Source organism: Dermacentor silvarum, chromosome 6 (assembly GCF_013339745.2).
Source record: "Dermacentor silvarum isolate Dsil-2018 chromosome 6, BIME_Dsil_1.4, whole genome shotgun sequence".
NCBI lineage: Eukaryota > Metazoa > Arthropoda > Arachnida > Ixodida > Ixodidae > Dermacentor > Dermacentor silvarum.
Window position 1 is genome coordinate 146,837,592 of NC_051159.1, and position 27,618 is coordinate 146,865,209.

General features: G+C 46.1%; 1 protein-coding gene and 1 long non-coding RNA gene across 2 annotated transcripts in view; one reads left to right on the top strand and one right to left on the bottom strand.

Annotated features, from left to right (window-relative positions):
• The window catches only part of LOC119456163 (cytochrome P450 3A41-like), a 48,407-nt gene extending 38,628 nt beyond the window's left edge, over positions 1 to 9,779 (top strand). The window contains exons 10-14 of the mRNA XM_037717789.2: positions 1,974 to 2,134; positions 3,340 to 3,431; positions 5,064 to 5,207; positions 5,925 to 6,087; positions 6,783 to 9,779. Coding sequence (XP_037573717.1) covers positions 1,974 to 2,134; positions 3,340 to 3,431; positions 5,064 to 5,207; positions 5,925 to 6,087; positions 6,783 to 6,860 — 638 coding nt within the window. The 3' untranslated portion in view covers positions 6,861 to 9,779. The remainder of the gene's footprint in view (positions 1 to 1,973; positions 2,135 to 3,339; positions 3,432 to 5,063; positions 5,208 to 5,924; positions 6,088 to 6,782) is intronic.
• LOC125946423 (uncharacterized) overlaps positions 7,107 to 27,618 on the bottom strand; it is a 64,501-nt gene continuing 43,989 nt past the window's right edge. The window contains exon 2 of the long non-coding RNA XR_007467575.1: positions 7,107 to 7,182. This is a non-coding gene — a long non-coding RNA (uncharacterized LOC125946423). The remainder of the gene's footprint in view (positions 7,183 to 27,618) is intronic.

Sequence of the window (27,618 nt, forward strand, 5' to 3'; positions counted from 1 at the left end):
AGGGGAAACGATAATTCACAAATGGCGCAAGAACGATAGACGGGTAGAGACGTCACCCTGAAAATTCCACACTAACTCAACGTGATGTCATGGATATTGATGGCGTCTGCTTGGCCTATAGTTGATTACCTATCGGTAAAGATGGACTACAATGTAATGTAAACGAACCAACGACCGAACTGAAAAAAGGTTCTGAGAACTTATACCGGGTCACAATAACAAAAAAAAAGAAAAATCGAAATTCATGACGTCACACTGACGTATTAGGGCTCGGTGCACCGGCGAGAAGGAAGGAAGGAAAGAGTGGAGAAGGAAAGGCAGGGAGGTTAACCAGTTCAGCACAACCGGTTTGCTACCTTACACATGGGAGTGGGATGAGGGGGAATGAAAGATGGGGAGGAGAGAGAGAGAGAGAAAGAGCAGAGCACACTCATCTTCAGTCACAGTGTGTCACTCTTGCTTGGTACGTGACATCACTGTCACAGCCTCTTGTCCAAGCCCGTTTCTTTTAAATAAAAAATGTCAGTTTCGCCCTAAGGGCGAAGCAATGAATGCGATAGCAACACAGCAATGTCATACGAAGTAAGGTGAGCGGCTTTGGTAGCAATATGAATTGTAGTAAACATGAGCTGATTAAGTAAGCAGGTGTGCTGCGGCGTAAGTAGACCGACATGAAGAGAGACTCGATGACCACGAGAAGGCGCGTGTGAAACGGTGGCGTTGATGAGAAGCGCTTCCCGTGGGCAGCGCGTGCGAAGGGACACACCTGTAGCGCTGCACTGCCGATCCGGGCAGCATTGGATGTGTAGCGTGCGTTGAAAATGTGGCCCGACGATTACTAACTGAATGAACAAGCGTGGTGTGAGCGCTCACAAACAAACACGAATAGATCACACTGAATGACTGCAGACAACGACTGTCAAAACGCTGGCAGCAAGCATACGCCGCAGCGGGCGAAGGTACGTGCGGTCTATCGCTTCAACGGAAACTGAGCGGCGAATGCACGGCGCATAAAGGTCAGAGCCGTGTGGAGATAAGAGACGGTGCGGACGAGCGCGGTTGTTGGCAGAGTAAAAGTGCGCCCCCCCCCCCCCCCCCCCCCGCTCCCTCCGGCGCTGGCTTCCTGCTTCCTTGCTTGCGCCTGGGAGATGGAATGCGTTCGCTCTCCGTGATAGCGCGCGTCCCCGCACGCTTCCTCTCGGGCATACGGCGCGCGGCGCAGATTTTATCTATAGGGAACCTGACGGCGACGGCGACGGCGACGACGACGACGACGGCAGAAATCCGGTTGAAGTGTCCATATAATCGCTATCGCAATAAAACCTAAGTAGTCCCTTCGTCGCCTTCAGCTGCGATGTCTTCTGGTACCGGCGAGAAATTACTGAAACGGAAGTTTGGTCATCATTTTTAGCTTGTGATAAATAACCTATTATCACAAAATTAACTAAAGTAGAGTTCTCATGGAAAACTTGATATGCCTGGACTAATTTACAGTTTCTCCTTAGTGTTCCTTTAATAAAACTGATGCAAAAACACGTTGTTATCAAATAGTGTCCAGTGCGTGGATTGGAACATTGTAGTATGCTTCACGATACTCAGCGATGATTTCAAGCATTTATATTACAGAACTAAATGAGAGTTCGATGACAATATCTGCAACCTTTAAGAATATAGAAGCAGCAATCACTATGCTCACGCCATGAACCGAACCGAAAGCAGTAAGCCTGCATACACATGTCTCCTGCAGGAAAAAAAAAGAAAAAAAAAACATGACCTATGGCTTATGAGTCAGTTATTGTGAGTGAAAGAGCAGAGTCAACCAACATCAGATTTGTCGTTTTGAGGCGCTATTCTACAGTACAGATGGGTTCAGCGTTTCTCTGTATATTTCCCACTACGTGTAATTTGTTCGTAGTTCTGGTTATTCACGAAACCATTTCTATGACACTGTCGACGTAATTTCTTTCTTGCAGCATTGACGGAGGACGAATCAATGTCGCAGTGCGTCCTGTTCTTCATCGCTGGCCAAGACACAACCTCAACTGTCATCTCGTTCACACTGTACTTGCTAGCCATCCATCCCGACGTGCAGGAGAAGCTGAGGGAGGAAGTCGACGAGTGTTTCGAAGTTCACGTAAGCAGTCCAAGTTACTTTTTTCTTATTACATGGACCAATCAACGCTTTCGCGTACTGACTTTATCAATTGTTTATCATTAATTAGCAGATATATCATGAAGTTGTGAGTTATTCATAGCTGCATTCCACCAGAAGCCGTGCAGTGCTTACATGATGACTATTCTGCAGCTACCTGCCGTGATGGCTGGGTGGCTGGGCCCTGGGCCTCCTCCCCGCCCCGCCCTCTCCTTGCTATGGGCTTGATGAACGCTATCTTAGAGGAAGACAAAGCGCTGCACTTTGGAATCGATCACAAAGTTTAGCTAGAGTGAACTAGATGGGAGTGGGTCCAACGCAGGCTCCCCGCTCAGGCTTTTTTTTTATTGAAAAATCGGTGGCGCCAACCGTCGCTTTCACCCGAACGAGCGGCGCCGCGCGCCGGCCGGATGCTTGTCGCGTCGGAAACCCTACCGCTGCTGCATGGAGCTTTCACAGGCGGATACTCGGTGGCGGCAACACTGATATTATTTCCCACCGATCAATTGTAAATAAAATGGAAAAAGAGCAGCGAAAGAATGCAAACGCCGCAACAACGACGGTGCGTCGAGCCGACAACAGCTACTCAAACCGTGAGCTCGCCTCGCTCAATGAGCGCTGCCGAAACAGCCGGAGTCAATGTTTATTGACGGGAGATTCAGAATAAGGCGACGGCAGCGCCGCCGCAATTTCAACATTTGTTGTTTGTTTTACCCTCTGCGCTTGCCAAGGCGTCCACTGGACCCAATCCCATTCTAGTACACTCTAGTTCAGCTATGGACGTATTAGGAGCGTTTAGTATAGCTGAGCTACGGGGGGCCTTTAAAAGCCGTTTTGTATAGCTATTGTCGCTGTCGAACCATTCATTAATTTAGGAACGATTATTTAATTGTTATGTCAGCGGTGAGCGAACAGTAGGATGTTAGCCAATATACCCTACACTTTAGTAACGAGCGTACGGAGTTCTCCCCAATATTTAATCGAGTGAAATAAGATGGCTTTGCAGGACGTTCACAGTGCTGTTGTCTATGTTTCGAAAGTCAAATTTTTCGGCGTTCATGAAAGTGCAAGTCTGCGCATTTGAAAAAAACAAAACAAAACAAAAAAAAAACCTCAAGCATACTTGAAAGTTGCAATGTCTCTGGCTTCCCTTCAATGATACGCTGTTATTTTCTGTATTGCATCAGGGTGAACACCCCCACCTGGACGTGGTCACAAAGCTCAAGTACCTTCACTGCGTTGTCTCCGAGTCTCTTCGAATGTATCCTCCAGCGACACGGTAAGAACATTCACTGAACTGTCTCGTTGCAGATCGAATGAATGCAGATGATTGCAGATCAATTTTTTTATTGATACTACAATCCCAGGAAGGCATTTTCGCAGGGTGGGAGTACAGATACAAGCACGGATTAAATATTTACAAAAAAGCCAGAAAAAACAAAGGCCGCAAATGATGAGTAAGCAAACAAAATGGATCAGCATTAGAGACAAAAAGTGATGGCAGTGCAACATAGGAGTAGACATAGCAGTACAGTAAGGTTTATATTGGTTGAACAGATTAATACAAAATATAAGGGACATAAAGTTGATAACAATAAGAAATTAGTAACTATATGTGCAACAAGGAATGAATACATCAGAAAATAAATGTTAATGGACACTGAGGCTTCTGGTGAACGACATCAGAGATTGCTGTAGCACTTGATCGTTAGTAAGCCGATTCCATTTGTAGCCGTTAGTAAGCCGAATTTATTTGAAGTGTCTGCCGAAGAGTAGAGGGCGGCTAATGACCGTCCTTGATTTGACGCAAGTCAGGTCAATCGGCCCCATACCCTGTTGCAGAATAGCAGTATAATACCTGATTATAATGTCGCAAAAGGTTTTTACATGTTAATAGAACAAATTTGAAAGGAACTGCTGGTGGGAGAGGATAAAATTTTAAAACCTGCAAGCTTGCAGCAGCCCTATATAATAAGAAATTACCTGATGTATGGAAGTATTTTAAGATAGAAATGGCAAGTATCATATCGGTTACACTTGATTTGATAGTATCTTGTATCTATTTCAAACTCTTGTCGGCTCGGTATCATTTATCTGTATTATGGTGCATTTGGAAAGTATTGTTGCTCAGGCCATTCCATAAGCAATCTGGCAACCACCAGCGTGCCAACATATTATTTATGTTTAGTAACATACTTTGGCGTTTAATGCATATACTGCCTAGAAAAAGCACAATGGAAGATTGTTGTGCAGATTATGTTTATTTTCAAGGAAGGGCCTCCGTGCTTTTATAATGAAACATCTATGCACTATAAGACAAGCCTCACCGAAAAAGATTCTAGGAAGATGTAACTTATTATTTTCCCCCTTTGCGATAAAGAATGTTCTCAAATTGAGCCTATACATTTATGACTGGGGGACAGTCAACACATCGTGGATTTTCTTCTACAAAAAGAGAAATTCGATCATATCGTTTTTGTACTATGTATTTATAGGGCCTGGTACCTAGTTGCAGGTTGTTTAAAGTAATCTGTGAACCAAATGCACATTGCCAAGACGCCTAGTGCATTGTAATCCAGAAGTGTGATAAGCGAATATTTAATAAATTATAAAGAAGACATTCTATGGTGGCTTCTCATTTCTCGTTGAATGTCCGCAAAATATCTGTGTGTGTATAGCACGCGATGAAAGTTGGTGGAGGTATGGAGGGGGGGGGGGGGATAGTTTGGCTCCCCTGATGAAAAGCCCAGCTAACGCCTATTACTAAGAATTACAAGAATGTCTAATCGCCGCCTTTACAAGAAGGCCGGGTTGGGGGGTGGGTTAATGTCCATCAGACGTACTACTCAAATGTGAAAAACATATTTTGCCACTCAAATGTGAAAAACATATTTTGCGTTCTTATTTCCAGAATTGAGCGATCCCCATATGAAGACTACGTTCTCGGAGACACGGGAGTGAAGGTGAAGAAGGGAGAGCTGGTAGCCATTCCCGTTTACTCCATGCACTACGACCCACAGTACTTTCCTGATCCATTAAAGTTTGACCCAGAAAGGTAAGCCAAAAATTTTGCAACGCCTAGGAGCTATTCCATACCTAATGACGTTGTGGTAGTGGCCAATTGTGCTTGATGTGCTACGTGCGGAAAGGCGCCGATCCAGGTTTTTTTTCAAGGGGGGCAGGTGTGACTTTGAGATATCGATAGATGATGAGGATAACTGCACACATGCTCACGATCAATACAACTACTACTGCTACTATAATAATAATAATAATAATAATAATAATAATAATAATAATAATAATAATAATAATAATAATAATAATAATAATACGTTTGTGCATGTTCCAGTGAGCGATCTAAGGCCGCGTTTCTTTTTTAAACAAAAGGAGTTGGTATGCATGTACGCAAGCATGCTGCTTTACTTCTGAGCCAGCCCCAATGCAAGTCATATCCTGATGCATACAGACAGCAGTAGTGCAGCTCAATGTCAGGTCTGCCTGGATATAAAAGGAACAGAAACTTTTTCTCGGTTTCTCTTGAATACCCATTAATTAAACCTTTCCTGTCTCTCCAGTGCAAAATAACACTAACAGCTTGCCGGAAGCCCTTAATGAGCTTCTCACAGGCCATACGCTGGCGCTGAGCGCACAGATCTTAAGGGAAGAGGGTGGGACGGCGGCGTCACGACCCCCCCTCCCCCACCCCCTAGATGCGCGCATGGCTGCAGCGGAGGTGGTGGGAACAACATGGATAGTCAATTTCTTGCAGGTTCAGCGACGAGAACGTAGAGTCCATACAACCGTACACGTACTTGCCGTTTGGAGCCGGGCCCCGCAACTGCATCGGCATGAGATTCGCCCTGCAAGCCGTGAAGCTGTCCATCCTGTACACCATCCGCAACGTGAAGGTGGTTCGGACTGAAAAGACAAAAGTGAGTTTTAGCGCTTGCATGAACTTGGGGGCTTTGCGCGTTGCAGCCTTTAGCGGTTGTTCTGAGAATATACGCATCGTAGGGAAGTATCACAGGAGGAGGAGAAAGAGGACGAGGAGGTGTGTCTTGCTGCAGGCGGTTCTATAGCCTTGCAAGAGCTGCTCGCAATCGCTCTGTCCTAGCGCCACCTATGATTGGTGGTAGGGTCTGAAGTCCCATCTCAGTACGTCTGAAACACGGGTATCTAATAACACAAAAGAATACTAATCACGAGGAATAATGTCAACCGGGGTGTCAAAGGCTTCCGCGCGATTCATTACAGGTTACATTAATGCCCCAGAAACACGGCGCGCCATTAAAACTGCCGCTAGTATGTATTGGTATACAACGGAGAATTACTAAGTATAAGTTTTACAGATTGGTGAAACATGCACAGTTACTCATACGTCGTGAAAAGGCTGTATTACAGGCTATAACTTCTTCACAACGTATGGGTCCCTGCTTAACCAGTGCCTTAAGATTATCCTTTGTGTCACCCTAGCTTTTTTTTTTTTTTTTAATTAGGAGTTAACCTTTGGGAGTGTGGGGTGACGTTGTTCTTCGTGAGGTTTCACTTTTGTTTCTGCATACCCGCCCCTGGCCACGCGCTTTGCTTTTGAGAAAGTAAGCTAATGCTACTTGACCTTGTATTTCAGGTGCCTCTGGAATTCCACAATGGATTCAGCGTCCTCACGGCCAAGGACATCACATTAGGAATCCGTCAACGGGGCTAGCAATTGACTTTTTTTTTTCGTCAAGCGATTCATATTTTCATAGCGGGGAACCGGATGTTCCAACGGCTCCATCCATTTGTACAGTAGAAAAAAAACAGTTTTCGCCTTGAGCAATGAATATTATTTGTGCAACACGAAGCCATTGGGCAAAAAAAAAAAAAAAATGACAGCCTAGAGTAGTTGTTGCATGTTTTTTTTGCGTTTATGAGGAAATTTCCGTATGTTTTCATTCTTGTTTCCTCCGCTTCATCTTTAATACTTGAATGCCCTTAGTCCCTTACCCAAAAAGGGATCCGAAAGCCGGATTAAAACACTGCATGACCTCAGTGTCTCTCTCTCTAACCTTTTTCTTGTTGTTTTCCTGGATGTATGCGCTTTAGTAAGATGACCGGCATTGTAAAAAAAGGTGCGCCTGCTTTGCAATAACAATTTTAAAAATGGCGTCTCGCGCGCGTTCTTATTAGTTTTAAAATACGGCTAAGCAGCATGAGAGAAGGGCGTGTGTGGTCCTACATCTAAACACACATCGAGCACTCTATTCATCCTCAGTATTCACTTGTATCACTAGCATTCACAAGTTCAATATTGCACAGGGCATTGAAAACGGGGCAGTGGATATCGTGTTAAGGAAATAGACGGATATGATAGGGGGAGTTTTCCTTCGAATGAGCGCAGTAACATACGATGAGTCTAAGCCCACAACTCTAACAAATGTCAAATGTCATGAGTAATAAATAGTCCAGAGCGGGAACACCCTTTAAATTACATAGGACGTTGTTATTCATAGCAAAAGACGAAGTATTGTTCAGACGAAAACAACGAAATAGAGCATGTGGGATATATTTATTCGAAATCAATTTATTAACAAGCCAACAGACAGAAAAACTAACAAAAATACAAAACAAATAAAAGAAACACGGCTTCCCGCTTGAATTTGTCAAACTTATTGTGTACAGCAGAAAAAAAAACAAAAAAAATAACACCAAGGGATGTGATTTTTGGAGAACGTGTCCGAGGTCGAGTGTATCGTCATGGTGGGATATTTTCTTGCATTACGCTAAGTTGGGTGCTGGCTGCTGATTGGGCACACGCTGAGTCTGGAGCCGAACGATGAAACGAGAACAGCTTAGATCTCGCTTCTGCTGAACAATTTCCTTCCCCAATGTGATCTGGTACTGTAGCAACATAATTGTGAGGTGAAATAAACTTTGATTAAAAACAATAGAAGTTTGTCTTGTTACCCAGTGAACCACAAATATCCATTGGATGTACCACAAAAGACCAAATATCCAAGACATTTAACGACGTCCAGTTTACATCTATAGTATGTTCGACTAGTACGTGGCAGTCAAGGGTCATCCAGAGGACGTCGAATGTCCTTATGATTTGGACATCTCTTGCACATTCAAAGCTCTCGTGCATTGATCATACATTGTGCGTTATGAGTAGATGCACGCACTATGCCGCAGAAATACAAGCAAATTCTCTTTAATGCCTAACAATGGGAAGCTAGGAGAGCAAAAGCATTTCATTAATTATTTTGCAATTTAGCACGACCTTTGCACGCACTGCTGGAGGTCTAGTAATGTTTCTGCCGGACACCGCGCGCAAACGCCAATACTTTCGCCATTTTTTCACTATGCTTTCGGTCTCGGTTGCGTCATTTTCTTTCTCATACAAAGATGCTTTATTTTTCAGTTATATATACCAGTACACTGTTGAAAATACGTAACCTTTAACTTGCTGATGTATTACGACAGTTTATAAAGAAAAAAAGAAGCTTGAACTAGCAATAGCTTTGACTTCGCATCGCTACTGATATCAATTCAGCAACACGCGCCTCGATGCAAGTGCGCAGCAATGTTCCGGGCGCGAGCAGCGTGTGCTTTATTTGTGTCTTTTCGACTTTTGTGCGGTTGACCATGGCCCAAGTACGTATATACTAGGCAGAACTGTACATTTGCGTGCTGAAATTTAGAGCTGTGCTTCTGACTGCTATTTGTGGTACATTTGTTCGCCTTGCGGAGCGCTTACGGGAATGTCCTGGAGGCAATGTTTTGATGGTTAATTTTCGCACATGTTTGTATCGCTTGGTTTCCGGCGTTCCTCTTCAAGTGTCGGGGATATTTCTCATTTGCAATGCCTATATCTAAGTCCCTGGCAGCATTATGTTATTGGCACTTTTGTGATCTAGAAGCTGCCTGACCAAGTTGCCTATCAAGATGAACATTCCATCTCTGGATTGTGCTTGCGTGGAATTTATCTTACCATATATTTTTCAATGCAGCTAGAAAGTACTGGCTTTCTATCTTGAATACGTTGGCCCCAGAAGCAGGTGCTGGCAAGCAGACCATGCACTTTTGGTCATTAATTAGTATGTGATACTTCCTCTTACTAATCAGTTTTATTTTTTAATTATAATTGTGGCACTGTGCCTACTAGTCATTTTGGGCCTACTCGTTACTTGTGTTTTAATGAAGTTTAATTTTCAAGAATCTGTTTTTAATTACGTTTTTTTTAGTTCCACGTTTAACCTGTTTGTATACAGCGAGAACATATGTAATGAATAATTTCATACATGGGGGCCGATCATTTTTGTAATAAAGCTTTATCAGTTGTATAAATAAAAAAGTAACATTGGTATGACATTGTGAGTTTCACTGGTGTTCTTTACCTAGTGCTTACTGAACTCACTATTTTTCATTTATCCATTGCAGGATTTGTAATGATGCATAATGATCAAAATGCGGATTTACGGTTTTGTTAGCACAGTTTTCGCATTTTGATGAGCGCTAGAACTATAGATAAAAGTTGACAGTCACTTTAGCGAACACTGAAGAGGATGAAGGCACGCACTGCCTCACGCAAGCCTGCGCACTCACGAAGCATTAATTAAAATATTTGTCATTTTCATTCGCATGCGTTGTTACTTCTATTGTTTTCTCCTACCAAAGTTGTGGGCTCGAGTGTCTTAATTACCTGTGCTTTAATTAATTTCTTCATAATTAACACCAATGGTTGCGGGCTCTACTCCCACCAAAGGTCAAGGGTTTGAGTGCCTTAAGTGTATCTTAATTAACTTTGTCTTAATTACCACCAAAAGTCGTGGGTTCGACTTCTATCAAAGGTCGAGAGTTCAAGTGCCTTAATTAACTCTGCCGTAATTAACTTGCCTTAAGTAACTTCGCTCTAATGAACACCCAAGGTAGTGGGTTCGACTTTACCTTCACCATGTCAATTGGAATCCAATTTGGAGATCTCCAATTTGGAGATGTGGCCGGTTCGCCCATATCTCCAAGTGGTTTCGACTCCCAACAAAGGCCGTGGATTAGAGTGCCTCAATTAACTCTATCTTAATGAACTATGCCGTAATTCGCTTCGACCTAATTAACACCAAATGTTGAAGGTTCAATCCCCAATTTTGGTGCTGCAACACTGGACATCGGATTTTTTTACCATTGAGCCATCTAAGGATTTCATCTTAATAAGTGTTGCAATTTATATTTTCACATTCACACGTTTACACGTTAACAAAACATTTCAAGCAAAGTCACCAGCTACATGCCGACACTGGGGGTAACTGTGCCATTAGTGTGCCTCAGCAGATGTACCATCGAGGACAAATTAAATGCTAACAACGGAGTGTGTGGCCGAAGCATAACTAAAGGTATACGGCGCATGTCGTCGGCCAGTCGTTGTGCACGTGCGTGGGGATGTAGTTCTCAAGGAAGAGTGCAGCGCTGCTCGCCCTATTGCGATAAACGTCACCCGTATTTTGTCCGAAAGTTGTTTTCTCATCTCTCCTCGGCAGTGCCATACCCACCTGGCAGTACAGTGTTATGGTGACTAGCACCATCGCTACATCTGTAGTGTGATATAGGTGGCATATGCACTCAGCTTGCTAACGTGCATTGCTTTGCTTTTGTTAGCACCATCAAAGCTGCCAGTGTCTAGTCGTAATTTGAATAGCACGAACAATGTATTGCATTGGATGCGCAACAACAGTGCTAGCCACCTTAAAGGTAATCAGATAGGAATGGCACTGCAATGGCGGGGTGAGAATACAAGCTTCAAACAAAATACAGGTGACGTAATACGCACTAGGACAAGCAGCCCCGCACTCCGCATCGAAACCACATGCATGTGTAGAGTCATCGCTGGCCGACGCCACACACTGTGCTTTTAGTTACGTTTTGGCCACACACTCTGCTGTTCGCATTTTATTTGTATTCAATAGTACATCTGCTGTGGCACTTGCAGGTATACAGCTCATTAAAGCGTTAGCAGCAAAGATCCACTAGATGTTCTATGGACCTCCTGCATCCCCAAAAAGAACATCTATTACAGGTTACTTATGTCCAGCTGCGACATCCTTTCAACGTGACAGCAACGTGATCTGGATGGGACTTAGATTATCCATGGTATGTATTTGTAATGTTGTTTGGAGAAATATAGATATCTATAGGATGTGTGATATGTCTCAAACATGATGTTCTATGGACATCTATAGTACATTAATGGTTCACTGGGTTTTGCTAAGTGTGAGCCAGAGAGGGAGAGAGCCAACATTTATAAAATAAAGAGCAAGAAAAAAATATTAATTTACTGCACCAACAACAAATATTAACGGCACACGGCATTTCAACAGTTGTATCACTGGCTCATCTTCCGATGGAACCTTAGGTGTACACCACGTGAGTACACAGGACATTCCGCTTGACGTCACGAAGTAATTCTGCTGCACGTGCGCACGTTGCACCCTCAATTAGACCGTCGTCGCGAGACCCCATTAGCAGGCACGTCGTTATTAGTTGTTATAGATAAGAGGCGTTCCGTGTGTTCCAAGGTAATCCATTTGTTCTGCGCTGATTACAGGTCAACGCCGAGTACTGTGACGATTGTTTCCTGTTAAATATATTAATCTATTCTCATAGGCCTAGCCAGGTGGCCGAACTCGGCAATAGCTGCGGTACACCGATGGGAGAGCCAACCAAGAATGGTGAATGGAATAGAATCCTCGCAAAGTGTCGGTGCTGGATTCAAATGAAACAAGCGAACGCGATTGCTTGTTTCGTTTTAAACACGCTGCGAAAGGGGAGAGAACAATAATACGCCGTGTCCGTGCTACGAGTCAAGTGCGGTTATGATCGCCGGCTTGAAGCAAACAAAGTTAACATCCTCTAAATATCCTATAAATATATAAAATGTACCGTATCTTACATATTTATATCCTATGAATATGTAAAATGCCCCCAGTCTTGAAAGCGATCTCCGCACAGCTCTTACCTTTGTATGCGCTGTGCTTTCGCCACTCAGTTTCCGTTGAAGCGACAGACCACACGAATCTTCGCTCGCTGATGCCAACACGCTTGCTCACGCCAGCGTTTTGACAGTGGTAGTCTGCGGTCATCCAGCGTGATCTATTCATGTTTGCTTTTGCGCATTGGCATCATGCGATATTGGCATCATGCGACATTGGCATCATGCGACATTGGCATCATGCATCATTCAGTTAGTAAGCGAATGTGTCCAAGTTTACGCAGCCGATAAACCTACTATCCCTACACCGTATTGCTCTCTACTAATTTGCTAGAGCAATTGATGCTTCGCCTTTCGGGCGAAACTGCGACTTTTTTGTAGCGTTTTTTAAAAAGAAGCTTTATTTTCGCATCCTCCCGGACTTTCCTGACCGTGGCGGTTGGTTGCTGTTTTTTACCCTTCGCAAACCACTCAGGTACGCTGGCATTATGTGTAGTAAATTCTATATTTGCCTTTGCCTTAAACAGTGCACGCGGCGTATCTCTCGCTGCCCATTGAATACCTTCAAAGGTACGGATCGCCGGAAATGAAGACGCTGATCGGTTGGCATCCACTTGCGCTCATAGCGACTGTGTTGGCCCTGAAATTTTGTGTAAGCTTGATGGCACTCGTCTGCTGATTCGTCGCCACCTACTCCAGCAGCATCCAGACCAGCGCGCCGCAAATCAAACGTTCCCGCCCCGCGTTCGCGGTCAAGGCTTGTCTCGTCGCGCTGGAGCGCAACAACTAAAGCGAAGGGTTGGATATGTGAACGTAGGTGATCGTTTATATCGACAAGGACGTGTGGCCAGTCCATCACGCACGCCTTGCGTTTGCTGCGAGGCACTTTAGCAGCTGATATTGGAGTGTCCCGCTTTCAGTGAGCCGCGCATGTCGCTAGTGAGGGACTATCATCTCCTTGGCCTGCGGTGTACGACGCTCGACGAATGTTAGTACCCCAGTGGTTGTGCGTCTCGACGCGATCAGGCTCATCGCGCTCTCCTTACTTTTCAAGAATGAACTAACTTAGGTTAACGTTTGAAAGTCTGAGACTATTACTTCTATTTAACATTTTTTGTAGCGTAACTTGCAGTGACCGGCTACTGTGTGTGACTTCTTCGTGTGAATTCTTTGAGAGTTGTAATCTTGCTCTTTCTTTCCTCTTTCCTCCCCTTCATCTTCCATTTCTATGTTTCTGTCCCCTACTTTTTGAAGAGTAGGCAGGCGTTGTGTCCCTTCCGGTGGCAGTTGCCAGCCTGCTCCTCGCTTTCCCTTTCCTGTAAAATGTATATATTATTTTCAAATAAAATAACAGTAATAATACACAATGCATCATGAGCGCCAGAAGATTTGTGGCCACGGCTGACAGCTTAAAATTTTTAACTTGCTGGCGGAGCATAAAATGTGGAATTTTATGGCGTATGGGAAAGGGCATAAAGAGTGAGATGAGGATGTTATAATTGAAGCTAAAGACACGTGCTGGATGGAGAAATCAGATTCAAACTTTGAAGGTAAGCCGTTTCAAGCTACTCTATTTTGTCTTTAAGTCGCAAAAGAAATACCGCTCTCGCCGTTTCGCACTACCCGCTAAACTTACACGACCTAAAACGGAGGCGCTAAAAGGCTTCAATGATGAAAGGAGGCATCAGCTCAAGAAAGTGTGTTATGTAAGTATGTGTACTTACATAACACACTGTACCACTAATGCGCAAAACTTTGAATTTCTTTATGTGTTCTCGGACATTTCCATGTACGTTTATTTATTTGTGTAACTGTAGACATTTATCTTCTGTGTCTTCTTATCTGGCTATCTCCTGCGGTTTCCTGCACTAATGTGCACAACATTGCGCTCGTGCACTCTGAATTTATTGTTTTTCAGCACATCTTTCATTACATTTTGACTGAGATGCAACGATCAGTAGATGGTACCACCAAAAGGCGCCAACCTCTCTTCAAAATTGCCCGAATAAAGGAAAAGAGAAAGGTGGAGTTTCATTAAAATAGCTGAGCCGTTAAAAAATAATAAGAAGGGACCAGTGGATGTTGTATAGACATCAAATCAGCGCTCAGTGTGATGTGAAAATTCACAAGTATTATGTATAGTTCTATTTCGAACTACTAATTCTAAAAGCAACACTGCAGAACGTAATACGAATGTGGGGAATGTTGCAACAAACGAAATTTCGTCTAAGCTTTGCTCTAGGTTCCTCCTCATGCATTGCTTGAAGGAACTTTAATTTCGTCTTCTCTACCGTTTTTCGACAGACCTCACACTGATAGAGAGAGAGAGAGAATAAACTTTATGCAAAAGAGTAAACGAGGGTAGGTAGCTTCTCCGCTCTGCAGTGGGTGGTCCCCTCAGTCCAGAAGTCCAGCGGCCTTAGCTGGCTATCAGCATTCCGCTTCCTGATCTTCCCGGTCTTCAGGCGGCACTGGCCAAAATGAAGTGAGTTACTGCCCCAGGCCCGGATCGTATTACGGTCACTCTCCTGGCCAACCTTCCTGACTCCGCATACCTCTCGCTCTTACATTTGATCAACACAGTATGGCAGGGCGAACCCCTCCTCGCGGAATGGACCACTTCGGTTGTCACATTCATTCCCAAACCCGGTAAGCCCGTCAGCATTGAGGCATTGCGCCCCATCTCGCTTACCTCCTGTGCGGGCAAACTCATGGAGACCATGGTCCGCGACTGCCTCTCCGCATCCCTGGAAAGGAAAGGCGTATTAGCTGACTCGATGCTTGGGTTTCGCCCCATCTGTCGGCACAAGACTTCCTTCTCCAACTCCAGCACGACATCATTGTTCCTAATACTATGCGCCACAATGAGAAAGCCGTTCTGGCCCTCGATCTCCGAGGCGCCTTCTACAATGTCAAATATAGCAGTATCCTTACCAACCTTAGCATCATGAATTGTGGCTCTAAGGCTTTCGGGTACATCTGTGCATTCCTCTATCATCGCGCCGCCTTCATCCGCATCGACTCTGTAGAACTCCACAGGGAGCGGTCCTCTAACCGCTCCTCCTCAACTTAGCCATGATGCAACTTCCTTCGCTCCTCGCCAAGGTCGAGCACGTACACCACGCTCTATACGCAGATGACATTACCATCCGGACCAACTCCGGCTCCCCCGCCCGAATTGCGCCAACCGCATGCAGCGTGCGGCGCTTATTGTGGACACCTACGGCTCATCATGTGGCCTGGAATGTTCCCCTACCAAATAATCTCTTCTCTCGGTCTCATCTCTACCGCCACCTCAGATATCTTTCCCTTCTGGCACCATACAGGTCGTCTTAGAACTCCACACATTAGGCCTCCACATCTCTTCTAATCTCAACCCTGGTTCTACCACTGCCTGTCTTCGACGCACTAGCGAGCACGTTAGCCGTATGATTCGGCGGGCCTCCACCAAACGTGGCGTCCTCAGCGGCCGGCACTCCCTCCGCTTAGCTCAAGCGTTTGTGACAAGCCAAGTCCTCTACGCTACACCCTACCTTCGCTTGCGTCGCCACCACGAGAACCAGCTGGACGCACTGCTCCGCTCGGTTCACAAGCGAGCACTAGACCTTCCCACTGCTATCTCCAATCGCCGCTTTGCGACCTTGGGAGTGCACAACTCTAATGACGAGTTGCGGGAGGCCCATCTCGTCAACCAAATCAACCGCCTGTACTAGACGACTCCTGGGCGCCGCCTTCTGGGTAGGCTATCACTGAACCCGATCTCTACTCCCACCTCCCCCTGTCTCCGCCTCGGAGCTATGGCGGGAGAAACTTTGGGTTGAACCTCTTCCGTGCAACATGGATCCCACTCAACACACCGGCAGACGCCTAGCCCGAGCATGCTCTCTTCACACTCAGTACTCCGATCGTCCTGGCGTCTTCTATGTAGATGTCTCGGGACCAACTCCCTCCTGACACTTTACGGCCGCAGTGATCTCCGAAGGTCACCAGATTGATGGCCTCTCTTTCCGCTCGCCGGACGCAACACTGACCGAAGAGGTGGCCATCGCTTTGGCCGCTTCTCACACCACCTCAATGGTCATCATCACGGACTCGTGCTACGCCTGTTCCCGGTACCTCAATGGTACCATAGCCCCTCTGGCCGCCCACCTTTTTCGGGCGGCCTCATGGCGCTTTGATACTCACTCCCACATCCGCTACATAAAAAAGCTCCCGTTACACAACACCGGATAGGTACAGAGGAGTCGGCGCGGCCTATTCGTCAGCATCCGTACCACGTGTCCCGTACGGAGCGGGAAGCACCTTTTTTTTTTATGTAGCGGCAGTGTCACTGCGTCCGCATCGTCTGGTCCCCTGGCCACGCGCGTCTCCCCGGTAACGAAGCGGCGCATGCCGCTGCATGCGTCTCTCCCTCCCGGGCCATTACCACCTCCGACTCTGCTTTTCCACCAGGCACCTCAGCTCTTACGCAGTACCGCGCAATTCTACATCATTATCGAACCTCGCGCCGCCTTTACCCAGACCCTGCAAGGGGCCTCTCTAAAGCGGATGAGAGAATTATGAGACGCTTGCAGACTAACACGTTTTTGTGTCCTGCGGCCGCCCAGCACTTCATGCCGGGTATACACGGCTACTGTGCGCATTGTGGGGTCCTGCTCGACACGTATCACGTGATGCCATATGCCCCTCCATATCCCTTCTTTTTTTCATCCCCCTTCCCCCTACCCACAAGAGAGGCTTGAGAGAAGTTCCTACTTGGCAGCTCTACCCTGGAAGCTCAACGCTCATTGGTGGCCCACGCCTGAGCGGCGATCATCTCCAGTGGACTTCCGGAATAGGGAGACCACCCAAGTGATTCTATATAGTGCAACACTCTGTACTTTTCTGATTAAATGTTTTTACACCACCACGGCATGACGGCACAACTACCACTGCAGCATAACCAAGACGGCGTAACGACAACCGCATGACGACAACGAAATGAAGACAGCACGATGACGATGGCGTGATAACGGCAGCGGCACCTGCGCTTTCTTCCGCACTCGTTTGCTCCACGGAGGCCAGATACTCCTCCGACCAACCGCACTAAAATCAAGCCAACACCGACTCATTCTCGAAGTTGGATTTAAGCGAGGTTGTGGTGAGCGGGCAAGACAAAACGGAGCATCTTGGCAGGAGACGCGAGACTTCGTCGACGAACGCAGCCGTCAGCCATGGCGGCGGACGAACGTGACACAGAGCCACCATCGAACTCGGCATCTAAATATTCAGACGTCGAAACAGCTCTCGCAGGAGAGCACGTGTGTCTGAAAGGGCTAGCTAGCGCTTCGTGGCGAACCCGCCCCTCACACTCGTTTGTCCGAGAGCGCGCGCCCTCGGTGCTGGTGCCTTTTGGAGAAAGCCCGGTCGCCGACCATCACGAAAACGGGCGAAAAAATCCATGAAAGCCCTATTCGCCTTCGATATTTCAAACCAACAATGGTAATTCCTAAACCGCAGTGCATAAACATTGTCCGTGGGGATTTGGCTTTCCAAGGAATGTAGGCTTTGGTGGACAAGGAAAATTATTTAAAATAATTAAAGTGCTACCGATAACCCAAGAAAGGAGAAAAAGAACAACTGTATTTAACGAGATATCTCTGTCCAAGTCCGAAAACAAGAAATACATATTGTGCTCTGTCGCACAGATTGAAATTTCAAAATTCTCTCGCTAAACGCGAAAATGAAAGAACAAAAGAAAAAAAATTAGCCTAGCTTGCACTGGAGGCGAAACACCAAAGAGACAGCATAGCTGATGGGTACCCAGCTTGTCCTGGTTTTTGGGCTAGGCTAAGCATTACCAAGTCATCCCCATCCTTTTCCGGAACTTATTGATTATTGATCGATTATCGATTAGCTGTTGATTGGCTATCAATTGGCTATCGCAAGTATTAGCCACGTATTTGTGCTAGGATAAGTACTACCAAGTCATCCCCAGAATTTTCCGGAATTTATTGCCTCTTCCACACGAAAAATTCTCTCGGCCACAGACAATCTCGTCACATGCTTCAGACGGGGACATACCCCAGCCTCTCCATTTACAGTCATTACTCAGACATTTCAGCACTTTGTCCAAACTGTAACGATCGCATTGATTTTACATGTGTGCTCTGGAGGTGCCCTTCTTTACAGGGAAAGCATCAAGACTTCTATGAAGATGAATTTTATTCCATGATCAACAAGAGCCCGGTCCTACTACAACTCCAGGCTGTCGAGAAGGCCCACGGCGCGGCGGTGAGGTTAGTCCTCTGCGTCCCTACTTGGCAGCGGCCCGCGATCCTCTCCCTATAAAACGGGGGGCGGATTCCTTCAGGATCTCAATAAAGTTTTCTATCTATCTATCTATCTATCTATCTATCTATCTATCTATCTATCTATCTATCTATCTATCTATCTATCTATCTATCTATCTATCTATCTATCTATCTATCTATCTATCTATCTATCTATCTATCTATCTATCTATCTATCTATCTATTGATTATTGATCGATTATCGATAAGCTATTGATTGGCTATCGATTGGCTATCGCAAGGTATTGCCACGCATTTGGGCTAGGCTAATCCCTACCAAGTCATGTCCAACATTTTGCGGAATTTATGGATTATTGATCGATTACCGATTACCTATTGATTGGCTATCGATTGGCTATCGCAAGGTATTGGCCACCTATTTGGGTTAGGATAAGCACTACCAAGTCATCCCAAGCATTTTCCAGAATTTATTAATTATTGATTGATAATTGATTAGCTGTTGATTGGCTATCGATTCGCTATCGATGACTGACTAAGCTTAAGTAGTCCCAACCATGCTTATCTAGACTTAGCCAGGCTCAGCTTCGTTAGTTCACAGGGGTATGTGCCATTGCGCTTGTTGACCCATGGTCATTATAATAGGAGTAAGATAGTTGCAGATTTGTTGAATTTTAATGCAGTGTTTTTCTGCTAATGACGATGAACTCGGCGATGTAAACTGACACCAACTTAATGAGGAGTCTCTCTTTACGAGAAAAGTGCGCCAGGTCAAGTTCCTACAAATTGAAATTGAATTGTGGGCTTTAAAGTCCTGAAGATGCACAGTGGGTTGAGGGACGCCTTAGTGGAGGGCTCCGGATTAATTTTAATTGCAGGTTTTTTCTATGCAACGTGGATGCCGTTGAGTCAGATGCGAAGCTTTCTTGGGAGCCTTCAGCATTTTGTCTACATGCCGATGCTAGCCATGATTATAGCGCAATTATCCACGGATAAAGCTCGGAACCTAAAGCTTGAGTTCCGTGCACAAGGCAAGCTGCAGACCATCAGAGCACAAAGTTTGTAGTACCAACTAAATCTTGTGACAAACTAATCACGATATCGCACTTATTATTCGATCATGTTAAATAATTATTGCTTTACAGGAATTGTATTTTCTTCTGATGCATTTTTCATTAGAAACACATTAGGCATAGCACAGCACTGAAACATTTTTTTTTTTAATACAGTAGACGCCGAGGAATACTTAACGCCACATACACGTGTAACCAGCACTATTGCTAAAATAGGCGATGGATATTTCTAAAAACTTGATTGCTCGCTCTTTTGATCGCTTTTCTGTTACGATGTGCAAGATAATGTCTTCTCGTAAAACACAAAACGTCACCGCGATATCACATTGGTTTCGAAAAGGTTGACTGTACGCGGAGGCAAACTTATTGAGTATTTTGATATGGATTTATTTGCTATTCACTAATTTCGCAGCTATGCTTCTCGGAATCGCAACTACTGGAAGAACCAAAACATTCCATCGGAGCCATTTGCCCTCATATTCGGCCCTACGATGAAGCTTTTATTCAATGTAAGTAACAGTCGATGTGAGAATTTCAACGGGTTATATTTCATTGAAAAGGGCACCCGCCCTGGTTGCTTAGTGGATATGGTGTTGGGCTGCTAAGCACGAGACTGCGGGATCAAATCCCGGCCACGGCGGCCACATTTCGTTGGGGGCGCAATGCGAAAACACCCGCCTACTTAGAATTTAGGTGCACGTTAAAGAACCCCAGGTGGTCCAAATTATTCCGGAGTCCCCCACTACGGCGTGCCCCATATTCAGTTCGTGATTTTGGCACCTAAAACCCCATAATTGAATTTAATTGAAAGGGTCATAATAATGTTTTTACCGCCCAGCTTATTCATGTAGCCATTTTAAGTTGGCTTTGAAATCATGCTAGTTTAGTCGATTAATTTCTAAGAGCATGCGTTGAGAAAGCCACTACTTCTTGTGTGTTTGGTTATAAATGAGAAGAATGCTGCACAATGAAATTTTAATTAAATGGGTAAATGTTGCACGTTGATTGTGCGTTAAATCCAAAACTAATGATTATACGAGCCGTTAGTGAGATCTGCCTAGTGCGCAGCACAAACCGAAAACGTACTATGAATTTAAGGTAGAAAAAATAACCCGCTATGCCAAATGCACAAATTATTTACTTGCAATCTTTTTGCGGCGCTTAGTCATAGCGTTGCCATCTATGATAATCAGCAGCTTTTAAATTCTAATATGCGCCTTGTGGTCTTCGTTTAGGCACAGGCACGGCCAAAGTTTGGTCATAGTTTAGTACTCAGTTTTCTCGACATATTATCGTCGAGTGCTTTAAAGTGTAGTTGATTGCAGCGTAAAGGTGGCAGTCGTATTCACTGTGTTAATAAGTACACCACTCCTTTATTGACAAGCGCCCAAAGTGGGGCTTAGCGGAGAAAAGGGAAGCCGGTTCAGGAGATCTTGGCTTGAGGACTTGTTGCAATATGTAACGAACAAATATTTATTGTGACGACAGTTTCAGATTAAAATTTTTTAAATTATGCATACTTTACAGCCCGTCCACATCATTGACGATGCGCGGTATCGTAAATATGGCAAGCTCTTTGGGTAAGATAACTTCTTCCTTTCGCATTTCAAATAGTTTTGAATGTAAAAAAATGCAGTTTTAAACAAACAGTAGGCAGTAGCAATTGTTTTGAACAGATATTATAAGAAAAAAAGCTATTATTTGATAATAGGTTGTCTAGAGCGTAGAAAAGTAATTTTTTGCAGTCATGCGGTAACTGCCATTAAAAATGACCTATAACATGAAGGTTAAGCGAAATAGAAGCATTTGGAACTGCCCGCACCTATAAAAAACTTCAGATCGTAAAGCTCTGAGAATTCTAGGGCATGTGGGAGTGATGAGGATGATGCATGTACAAGCTATACAAGTGTAAAATTATCTATAGGTGGGTTGTGTCAAAATGGTAAAGTTCCGTTAACTGGCTTGCCCGATAAATTTCTAGAATTCAAGGAGGCGGCCCGGAAGAACCACTCAGTGCGTTGCTTTGAATGTTTCTACAAATAGGAACGCACTATAAAGAACGTGCTGACGAAATTTAAAAGTTGTAGGCTCACTGAAGCAGCCAAATGATTATTAATGTCGTACAAATTGGGATGCGCCTCTGAACAGACCCTTGCTGTAAGAGAATGAATCGCTACATCGGATTCAAAATTGCTTTGTAGGATTTGAACTAGTGCTTGAAAGAACGTGCTGCAAAGTTCAAGACTTGTACCGTAATTAAGAGAGTCACGATTAAGCATTGATTAAGGTGCAGCGGCAGCCACAAAAGCTTAGGTTAGAGTATTCAAACAAGTTTTAATTGTCGCTATGAGAAAACCTGCCGTTGTTTTCAGCTGAAACGTTGTACACTTGCAGTTCAGGTCATCTATGCAATGAAGCCTGCTTTAAACGCTGGCTTAATTTCGGGTTGGTAAACGGTTATTTTGCGAGAGCTATATTTGCAAGAACGTGGGCTTTCGCGGTCAACGTCACCGGAAAGCGCTGTGCTTAGGGAGAATTACGTGCTCCGCCGGCGCAGCTGGAGCCACGCGCGAGCGGTTTCGACCGCGTTCGGAAAAGTACGCATGTAATAGATACGATGGCGTTACTATACTCCATCCACGGCGGCTGGACATAAAAAAATTGCTGCGGCTTAGCTTAGCTAACCCTGGATATGCAAAGTGAAAGCTTGGTTTAGCCTGGTTAAGTCTGGGTTTCACTTGGTCAACCTTTGATTTAGCCGTAATTATTACACTTAGGTATACACTCGCCGATATGAGCCAGGTATAAATTCTAAGCCCACACGTTCAAGCATTTTGCGAGCCGAACGGCTAGCTCTTCCTCAGTCTCCGACGCTAGCTTCGCGCGCTTGGCATTCTGGACCCTCTCCAGTACGTAAAGCAGTTCGCCGGGCGAGAGACGCCTGTCAGACGCCGGTAAGACGCCGCGGGGTGGTCAGACCCAAGACCTACTCAAATACTGACCTACTCAGCTGGCGGTTCTCTACGGAGCCGCCTGCGCCGGTTCTCGTTCCAGACTTCGCCGCTAAGGGGGCGCTCGAGTTACGCCTCCCTTGCTATTTGGGGCTCGAGCCGGTTTCCTAAGGACCAAAACATACCGGAGCAAATATTCGGAACTAGATGAGGCATGTGTATGCTGCAGTAAAGATCCAGAGACCACTGAGCACATCCTAATGGAATGCGAAGGGATCCACCCAGCGAGAACCGTACGTAACGTGCAACTCCCAGAAGCGCTTGGGTTTAAAGTGGAAGGAAACATCAACAGATCAGCCGTAGAGATCAGCAAGAGACGATTAGAGTACTGGTGGAAAAAAAGCAGGGAAAAGATGGATACGACCTGATCTCTTAAAATCATAGGTAGCGGTACAATGTACATTTTTGAAAAAGAATAATGAGAGTTATAAAAAAATTCTAGATAAAAAACATGTATACCTGAATAAATCAAGCATGCTAGGTGACTATTTGTCGCCGCCCCGTTTTAAAGGGGATTCCAGTAAATCATCATCATTATCATCAACCTAGCATCGACGGGCGCAAAAGTTACAGCACACCCAGCGAGCTGTACAAGTGCTTCACTCGCACAACGTGCTTCAATTTAGGCATATTTGGATTCATTGTAATGTTTGTGATAGCGAAAATGTTTATCTGGACTTCAGCCCACATTTCAAAGCGTTTATTTACAGAAGAAGCAACTGCACCAAAACTGCTACAGTTTCGGTTCTTCAGCAAATAACTTACTGTTGCGCACGTACGTATCTTTCTTTGTTTTGTTGACCGTGCAAGTGAGAAATGGGCTTATTTGTCGTGCACAAGCTTAGCGAGCCTTATTATGGGCTCTTTAGTAGAGCCTTTCTGTGTAAATATTATTTCGAGCGGTGGCTTGGAGGGCAGTTGAAATGTTTTTTTTCTTTTTTTTTTCTTTCTTCATCCGGCAATAGCACACAAACTTTAGCGTCTACCTCAACTCCTGTCTCGGGTACGGCAGCCCACCTTTCCATGTCAATGATCCCCGCAGTCGCAGCTAGCATGGTAGAGCATGGGACCTTTAGCTATAGCTTTCCAACACCACTTAAATATCGCTACATCTACTGCGGCTCTTACTAGAATTAAAGGTGGCGTTGAATTTTTTATCATGCTGCTAGATTTGTTCGGGACGCTTTAACAATTATTTTGGGTCCCGGAGAGAGTGCATTGTTCTGTTCAAGAAACTCAACAAAAATTCAAAGGGCCAGCGTGCAATTAAGTCTGGGCACCATCAACTAACTTCTCATTATTCTAAACTCTCGTTGAAGATTAGCGGTGAATCTGCTTGTACCGATTTATGACTTGTCGTTCCTGTGACAGGCTTGGCGACACGGGTAATGTGTGCGACCAATGATCGTTTACTTACTGCACAAAAATTCGAATGTATAACGTATGTGTGTGCACCTCGTTCCACTTTCCTGATTACATGCGGCTCGCTTCTTGTATACGGCAGGCGCCGCACGCGAACATAGGGTGCATTGGATAGAAGTGTTGAAAGCAGTGCATCTTGCATTCAATATTTACGTTAGATTCTGACCTAAAACGATCTCAAGTAAAAGCTATATGCTTCGATTCCAAGCTGAACTTGATTGATCGGGATATGGCGGGCCTTTGAAAGAGACGACTAATTAACTAATAAAAACGTACGCGATAAGCCACCAACGGTAATACAGCTGTTTTTTCTGCGGCATAACTTATTTGCGCAAAAATTTGTTGAAAAAGTATTTCGTGCAACCCATGACTCGCATGCTCGCAATGCAAATTTGACACTGGCGGCGAATGAATTCAGGAAATGCCATAAAGTGAAAATAAATATATGGTTACATCTTGTTAATCACAGGACACGTACGTATAAAAATTTAATGCGCGTAGCTGCATTTTCGGCACACCAAATAACACAAGGGCAGCATCACCTTTTCTAGAAACTGCATGCCTTGATCCATTTTTTTCGCGCACGCGCGTAAAGCAGGAGCACAATATAAAGCTTATGCCAGGCGTCTTACCTTGTCGTGATTTACATAAAGGCACGCAGCAGTGCGACATTGTTGATTTTGCTCATTTCCTTTGTCGTACAAAGTGCATACGCACGCAAATATCGCGGCTTCGCGCGAGCAGACGACAGCAAAAGTGCGACGCAAGTGGGGTAACTGGTAGCGCCATGAGGCTCATAGAGGCTGAAATATGAGCTAGAACAGGCGCGCTGGCGTTCTGCTCGCTGATCAGGTCAGTAGTACCAACGCCTCCTATAAAGACTATGTAGGAGGCGTTGGTAGTACAGTAGGTCGTGGTCAAACCATAGAAAAAGAAACGCTGCGACGCCAGCTGCGGTGGTTGCTAGGCAACGGCTCAGCTCCGCGGTGCGGCCACGGCTACAGCTAAATGGCGAGAATGCGGTGTAGGAGCTGGGAGTCGTGGTCTATCCGAGTCTGACGTCAAACTACGGGTTGCTCTCTAACCTACGCCACCGGTGCGTCTCGCCACCAGTTGTAGGAGCTGGGAGTCGCGGCCTCGCCAGTTGTAGGAGTTGGAGTCGGGCATATCCAAAGTGGTAGCTGGCCCATGCCGTCGTCCGCCTCATCCACGCTGAAGACGTTGTTGAAGGGAGGAACAGGTTCTCATCGAGAACGAAGAGTACTGGGTTTATTTACATGAGAAGTAGGAGAACGAGACGTTACGTCTCATCAGTCTAGAATGACTAGATCGAAGCATACTGGATCGAAGCACTGCCTACATCTCAGGGCAGATGGGAGAGCACTCTCGGTGGCCCGCACAGTCTGCTTAAAAACCCTCTGTCCAAGCTGCGGTCCCACCATCCTCCAATGGGATCGTCGAGAGTCACCGAAGGTCCGCCTTGAGGGCGAGGGTGCGCACAATCCCCCGGCGCCTTCGTTTCCCGACCACATTCGGAGAACTTGTGCCCTCGGGCACACACTGCTCACTCCTCCTCATAAAGGAGGGGACACTCGTAGACAGGTGGCTTTGCCCCTGACTTGAACTGACGCATATGTTGTTCCTGGAATGGACCAGCCATCAACGGGTTTGTTTGGAGAATGGCCTTGGCGGCCAGCTGGTCTATCGAGCGGCCGTGAGAACGCGTCGTAACAGAGGCCCTTTTCAAGAGTCTTCTCCTCCTAGCGTCGTGACACGTACTCTTTGAAATGTGTAAAGGCATGGTGTCGCCGCTGATCTTTCCCGGCGGGACGTTTTAGGGGCGAAGCTCCTTAGGGTGTGGGTCTGTCCCTCCTCTGTTCGGAAAAAATTCCGAAAGTTCTGTTCGTAGCGCGGTATCGAACCAGAGACCCTTCGCTTCCGAACGCGTGGCGCTAACCATTACGCCACGAAGCGCTTTTTTTTTAAGTGCGAATGCACTTCTTAAGCGACCCCGAAAACTCCGCCGGCATCCGCGCTCCTCCTCCTCTCCCCTAGCAACGGCGCGAGGAGCGGAGAGGAGCGTCTGTAGCAACGGCGCAGCGACGTCACGCCCCACGTGACTGCGCGCGCTCCGCCCTCCGCTCCGTGGCTGCGCGCGCCCCGCGCCGGCTCCGCACCGCTCTCCGCGCCGTGACGTCACGGCGCGTTGTGCAGCTGGCGCCTCCGCGCCGTGGCTGCGCGCGCCGCGGCCAGACCTCCGTGGGTCGGCTGGCGCGTGCTCTCTCGCTGCCGTCTCCTTCGCTCGGCTCTGCAGTTTAGTCGCGCGCGCCCCCTCATAGCATCACCCCGTGCTTCGCACTTCCTCATACTCCCCTTCGGGGAAATGCGGGTTTTCTTTATTGCCTGGCTTTGACACACAACATTTCACAAAAGGAACAGTACAATATACAATTACAATATACAGTAGGGGAAGGCGTATTCAACCACCATCGTGCTGGCTGCGTCTATTTAGAATTCGCGCAGATCCACAAGCGGCTCTACTCTTGAGAGCCACTCGGGGGGTTCCGCTAATGCCTTATTGATTTCAACAAACCAGTGCATGCTCTCACTAAAATAAATTCGTGCAGGCCGTGCCTCCTTATCAACGTAGTATCCTGCCATTCTGGACCGCCAAATACAGTGGAGGCCCATACTACGCCACGAAGCGCACATGGACACACGCACCACGATGACAATAAATACCCAACATTAACGAAAGACTGCGCGTTTCTAACGCGTTTGTGCTAGCGCGTTACGGCCCGTGTAAGAAGCTGGTGTAAGACGCTGTGGCCTCTCCGCCTTACCCCCGTATTCATAAACGCTGATGGCGTCGGCAAACGCGGTGCACGTTCCGGCATGTGTAAACGGCTGCGTAAGACGCTGTGGCCTCTCCCCCTTACTAGAGAGTACTGCACGTTTCTTACGCGTTTGTGCTAGCGTCCCCTTAAGCGGGAGATGGTGCAATTATAATGAAGGGCGCTGTTATAAAATAGGAATTACGTCACATATGGCGCGTGTCATTGGTGGAAGTCAATCGTTCGATTTAGTGCGGCGAGACTGGGTGAATTACACGGAAGATTCACGGTTTACCGATGATTCCCTCCGGAGCTTCGCCCACTCATCATCATTCACGCCGTGGATATGCGGTGTTTTTTTTTTTTTTTTTCAGCCTCCCGAAGCGATTCGTCGCAGGCAATCAGGAGATTCTTTCAAGTTCGCTGCCCCCGCTGGTCGCCGAACGTAACAGCGGCCAGTGTAGCTTTCGCTACAAAAACGTGTGGCCTGCCGCGTTGGGCGCGCTGCAATGGGAGCGAACGTTACAGCCATATAGTTGCATTGTCGGGTGCTTGGCTGGGCCACAGATCCTCACCTATACAAGCACGTGATCCGCTCAGATTACTGAACCGTTGGAGTAACACGCAACCTCTAGCAGTCACCCATGCAGCCGCAGAAGCGTGTGCATTGCGGTCAGTCTACTTTTCGGGACGGCGCCGGGCGCATCTCTCGAGCGTTCAATTGCCTTACGTCTCCGCGATCCCCCGTCGCTGCCTGTTACAAGCATCGGTCTTGTGTCACCGTGTCTTGTTACCAGGCGCCTCAAGGACACTTGCAAAGGGCTCAGCTGTCATCCAAAGCTTAGCAACTACAGCGCCACTCCAGAGGT